At 31.9% G+C, this 5,967-nt stretch overlaps 1 protein-coding gene across 1 annotated transcript; it reads left to right on the top strand.

The window, feature by feature from the left end:
• Nucleotides 1-4,888: 4,888 nt before the first annotated feature.
• Nucleotides 4,889-5,563, top strand: LOC108976272 (succinate dehydrogenase assembly factor 4, mitochondrial-like). The gene has a single exon (XM_018945251.1). It carries the CDS (start codon nucleotides 5,017-5,019, stop codon nucleotides 5,365-5,367), a length of 351 nt encoding a protein of 116 aa, XP_018800796.1. The 5' UTR covers nucleotides 4,889-5,016; the 3' UTR covers nucleotides 5,368-5,563.
• Nucleotides 5,564-5,967: the final 404 nt, after the last annotated feature.

The raw sequence follows: 5,967 nt of genomic DNA, 5'->3' as shown, positions 1-5,967 counted from the left end.
AATAAGCAAAATAAAACACTTGCAACAACATCCGGCATGCGCCGACCAACACCAATTGCTGACACAGGTAGAAATAGGGTATATTTAAGAGAGAATAAGTAGAATTAGTTTTTAGTATTAATGTTTTGGTGATTCAATAAAGGTCTTGCGACCAACAAAAAAATCTTTTTTTTAGACTTGTACAATACAAGTCGATAACTTGTATGTTCGCTGTATTTTGTTTACGTTTTACAATTTTCTAGACCACGAAATACTTTCTAAGCGATAAATATAGCGTAACCTCAAATCATATACATCATATACACATATGTATGTACGTACATATGTATGTTCAAAAGTCAAAATATATTTTTGTTTACTTCAAAAGCTACACTTGCGGCTCTCCCGCAGTATTTACACAAAAAAATATTTATTTTTTCAAATTTTTTGTGTTGAGTAATTTTTATATCCTAAACAAAGTATGTATATACCCGAACCGATTGCTTAATTTTTGAGATACATATGTATTGCTGTCGAGAAGTTGCTCATTTGTCGAAACTGCCCATATCGAACCACTATAACATACAGCTGCCATACAAACTGATCGCAAAAATTTTAGTTCTTATATAGAAACCTTGTTTATTTTGCAAGATATCTTCGTAAAATTTGGCACAGATTATTGTCCAGGTCTGCTCTAAATAAACTGTTCAGATCGGATCACTATAGCGTATAAGTATGTAGCTACCACACAAGCAGGTCGTTCAAAATCAAGCTAAAAATTTTGTACACACTTTTGTGCTATAAAAAGGCAATTGTTGCAAACGAAGTTAACGTTTTTTTTATTTTTACAATATTTTTTTTTTTTTAACGCAGACTTATGAATAATTATTGGCTCTTACATGTATTCTTCCTCTCGCACGAATTTGGTAATGTTTTTTGCTTAAAATTCAAAAATTTTTTCACATACTATTTATTAAAACGTAATTGTTGTCTTTCTTTTCTTGTTATTTTCGCAAAAATAATGGTAATTATAACCTTTCATATATTTGCTTATGCAAACGTTCATGGATGTACATGCATATGTATGTATGTATGTATGTACATATACGAAAATACATTCATTACCTTTTTACTACTTCTTCTAAATTTCTACATAAAATATATGTATGTACATAAGTATATGTATGTACATACCTACAAATTGTCACCTAAAATGCAAAACAGCTTATCATCAAAAACAAAAAAAAAAATGTAAAACCGTTGTCAGATATAATAACCAATATTGTATAACATTTTATAACCAAAACTCAAATTTTGTTTCAATATTAATGCTTTCTATTATATCGTTTTCCTTCGCCTGTAAACTTAGTATGTGTGCAAACTGATGTTACGTTATTTTGCATTTTAGGTGACGACATACTTTATGGTATGTAAATTTATTCCTTTATATTTAATAATATATTAAGTAAAACAACACTTGAATAATACTCAACAAACAACAGATGATTCTAGTTACTTAACTATGTATGTACATATGTACATATACATATATATTAAACAAAAAATGTAGAAAGCAATTTCAAAATTTACATACTAGACATTGAAGTTTGTATGATTTAAAAGCTACTACACTGTCTTCTATAAATATGTATGTAGGTATATACATATGTATGAAGTTTTTAAATTTCAAGTTTAATAGAGAGTTGTTCTTAACTTTTGAAACAGATCGCCTAAACTGCAATTAAAATTAATTATTTTATTTCCTTACCTCTTCATATAAAAAACTAAAATGTGCCATACGAAGTAAGCGTATCCAATTAGGCTTATAAACATTTCATATTAGACAAAAAATATAATAATTTTCATTCTTCAGTCTTTATAAAACACTCTAAACACACCTTCAATCGGAAAGTTTATATTAAATGTGAAGTCCTTTCCCACCCAACAAGTCACCACTATCGAAAGCTCAACTCATCGAAAGAATTAGCGTGGAAATTAACACATAACTATGCGTGAGAAAGGGTTGAGCGATCACACCCACAAAAAACTTTCCAATAAAATTTGTCAATTATGGCTTAAGGAACTCATAGAACTTTAAGAGAAGTTTCTGGTAGCGCTTTTGGGTAGTTAACCAGTAACTTAATCGATAATTGGTTTGTAGGACAAGTTTTTACCGGCTAATTAACCATTAATTTAACCGATAGTTGGTTTCCAGGACCTATAATTGGTTTGCAAGGCATGTTGTTACCGATGGTCGAGAATGCAAAATTAATAATTTATTTAATTAGAAACAACTGTAATGTAGAAACTAACATTCTTTTGTTTTCAACTACAGTATTAGTGATAAACACCGTTATTTTTTAAGCCAGTTTGTATAAACTTATGTCATACACTTCTTTTCGAAGTCAAAACTTTTCATAAAAACTTATTTGCATCGAACATCGTACACATTTCTCAAAGCAATGAAATAGACACACATCAAAACATCAAATTGTTCCCTAATTAGGATGGTGATAATACTTAAATAACCGATATCCGTAAACAGAACAGAAAAAAGATATTTGGAAAATCAAGAGCTACCTATGTATGTACATATACAGTGCCTACTTAGATAGCAGATAATTGATAACGCATAGTCTGTGACGTATTTTGAGACATGCCCACGGATGTTATCTAAAAAGGTAGATCCGTTAAAGTTAGATTAAAAATATACTGTGAATGAATTTCGAATATTGTACCAAAGTTCAATGGTAGTAAAGTTAAACCCATTTAAATCAATGGGTAATTCAATTATAGCAAAAATACAGATAGCAAAAATTATTGCTATCAACTGTGGTCTTAAATATTACTCTCTAATCAGCTGTATAAGCAAACAATTTTGGTATTTCTTCTTTATGTTTTATTTGTTTTTTTATTATTTGTTCTCTATATTCTATTTGTCTTGAACATTTTAATCTGGGATCAAATTTAGTTTGTGACCTTTCTAGTTAATATTGCTCCATTAAATTGTATTAATAGTCAATATAGCAATTAATAAACAGAATTGTTTTGAATTAGCTCTGAACAAGCGCTGTGGTGGGCTTAATAAAGTCATATCAGCCGGAGAGGTCACATATTTGCCATCTGTATGTAAATATGTATGTTTATTACGGTTAGATGATTTTTTGAAAGAGTAAAAGTTGGAAAAAATTTGTTTGAAGCACTCTAATATATACATATGTATATATGTACATATATAATACTAAATATATTTATATTGGTTAATCGAAAAAGTCTTTTCGTATTTTGACAATAGATGCCGTTGCAGTCGTATATCTCTAGTGCAACCAATCACATAGTGTCTTATCATATAGTGTTGGAAAGGTGAGATTTTAAACTTTATTTAACCAAACAAATTAAATTCGAGGAAGTTGAAAAAAAGATACAGCTGTTCAAAAATGAGTGAAAATAATGAAGAAATTCGCTCAATTTTAAAATTTTTGTATAACAAATGAAAGAAGTTTGAATAGAAATACGAAAAAACCTTTTTCGACTACCAATATGTATAACCCATAGATAGTTATTAAATAGATTACCAACCCCATAACTAATATTGTGGTCATAGTTTTGGCAGTAAAAGTGACTGCTGCTAAACTTTCTTTAGTCTATTCCTTATCTTGTCGCGTCTAACACGTTATCTATGTACCTACGAAAGTATGATGCAAGATTACCTTAAAAAATGAAATTCATTGATTTTTTGCAATTCTTATTGTTATTGTATATAAATTTTTAATTTTTTAACTTAAGAAATATATATATATTCTTTAATTTTTTCATTATTTTTTTTTTAATTTTTTTATAATGTTTTTAAATTTGTAATATTTTTTTTTAAATTTTTTAATTTTTTTTTCAATTTTCAATTACTTTTTTTAATTTAAAAACTTTTTTTTAATTTTTGTTTTTTTAATGCTTTTTCTTTATTCTAATTTTGATTAATTGCAGAAATTAATTTGCATTAGCAAAAATCTATATTTCGGCTCAAAAAATTCCTTCGAAACCGGTCTAAATTTGTTTGAAAAATGTAAAAACGATAACAACAACCACGAAGCTATGTGGTCATTTGTTGGACTTTGAATGCGATTTCGTTCTCCCACAACGCCTACAGAGGCCTGCCGCCAAAAAACACTCGGTCCATATACAATATGTACATACATACATACATAATTATGTGGAAATGTATGCTAATAGTCAAATTCGCACTAATTTTTGGTATTATTATTAGAATAATTCGACTCTGCACATTTTTTTTGCACATGATGCTGGGCAACCCCGATTTCACAATGAAGCAACGCCGTAGAGAGCTACAACGTGCGTGATCCAATGTAGCGGTCAATTGCATTCCGGTCTGTATAGTATAAACTCAGGTACATATGTATGTATGTACTAGATATTGCGGCGTACGTGCATTTAAGGACGTAACTCCGCTGCCGATCAGTTTTCAATGAGATACATACAATTGCCGTCGAAATGTTTGGTGATGATTGCTCAGCTAGTCAGCAGCAACAATGTACGAAATGTACATACATACATGCGAGTCTTCATACGTATGCAGAAAAGTCCATCAAACACCACCAGCGCGGTCGTGTGACTCACTACACATGGAACGAGCGTACGTGTATTCACCGACGACGCTCCGCACGCCAAGCACCCAAGCACATGCTGCAAAGCGCTGAGCGGCCGGCATGCTCTTCGTGAAATTCATTGTACGCTCACGTTTGAGCACTCCATTCAAGGTTTCCGTTTCGTTTTGTTTTGCGGCGTGTGTGTATAAAAGCGCTGGCCACGCCGCTGTGGAGCAACATTCGTTCAGCAACGAGCAACCATCAACAAGTCAAAAGCTTGAAAGCAAGCAAACAAAAGTGAAAACAAAAAAAAAAAAAAAAAAAACAGTAAAGCAAATTTTTAACCGTCACAAAGTGAAAGAATTTTAAAAAGTTCTAATTTAAATTGAAAATTTGTGTTTGTGAAATAGAAGAAAACCAAAAAGACGCTATAACAATGAGTAATATTGCGAAGCAGAGTTGTCGCCTGTGCCAAACGGCGGGCAAACAAATCAATTTCTTTCCCAATCCTTGGAAGACAGCCGCGCCGGCCTTCTCCACATCGTGCACATGCAATCAGACAAATGCCGCTCACAAGCCGGAAACCCCTGTTATGATGTTCTCAAGGAAACTTCTTTCGAAAGTCTCTCTGAAGAACATAACAGGACGTCCCGTGCCACAAGAGGATCCCTGGAAGCCATGGCCAAATAGCGTAAATCCACACACAGGCGAAATTGGCGGTCCAGCTGGTCCCGAACCAACACGCTATGGCGACTGGGAGCGCAGAGGTCGAGTCTCAGATTTCTAGTCCAAAGAATGCTCTATTTTCTAACTAGCATTTAAGCATTTGTAAGATACAAACGAATTCCCAGATATTTACGCGCATATTGTGTTGAAGCAATATTTACTTAGTACTAGTAGTTAGTAAGCATTCTAGACTGAATAAGTGTGTTAATTTATATTGTAATAAATGACCAAAATATTTTATCTAAAAGAGAAACAAACAAAAATTTCGTATTACTTATTTCAATTGGTTTCAAGCGGAAGTGTCTTTCGCCTCTCTTGCTGAAGTAGCGTTACTTTTGGTTTCTGGTTTGTCAAAATGTTTGCTCAAAGTAATGCTTTGAAGTGAAGTTGGTACAATTTGTGCGCCTTTCTAGGTGTTGAACTGCTTTACCGACGCGCAGTTTTAATTGGACTGCTCAAAATTGGAAAGTTGCAGCTGGCTACGAGAATGTTGTCTAAATCAATAACAAAAATTATTGGTTTGCAAAATTGAAGGAGTGAATTATAGCTTTTAAATGTTTGACAGCAGACAAAAATAATTGACATGCTCCAAATGCTCTCATACTCACTCTCCTTGGTTTTTTAGTTTTAAGTTTAGTAATTAATACACAATTAAAATGAA

The sequence above is a fragment of the Bactrocera latifrons genome, unplaced genomic scaffold, assembly GCF_001853355.1.
Source record: "Bactrocera latifrons isolate USDA-ARS-PBARC rearing strain unplaced genomic scaffold, ASM185335v1 scaffold_115, whole genome shotgun sequence".
NCBI lineage: Eukaryota > Metazoa > Arthropoda > Insecta > Diptera > Tephritidae > Bactrocera > Bactrocera latifrons.
This window is presented reverse-complemented; position numbering and strand designations above follow the sequence as displayed.

Bases quoted from the DNA above. Each gene is read 5' to 3' on its own strand.
- LOC108976272 (XM_018945251.1), top strand. From the start codon at position 5,017: ATGAGTAATATTGCGAAGCAGAGTTGTCGCCTGTGCCAAACGGCGGGC.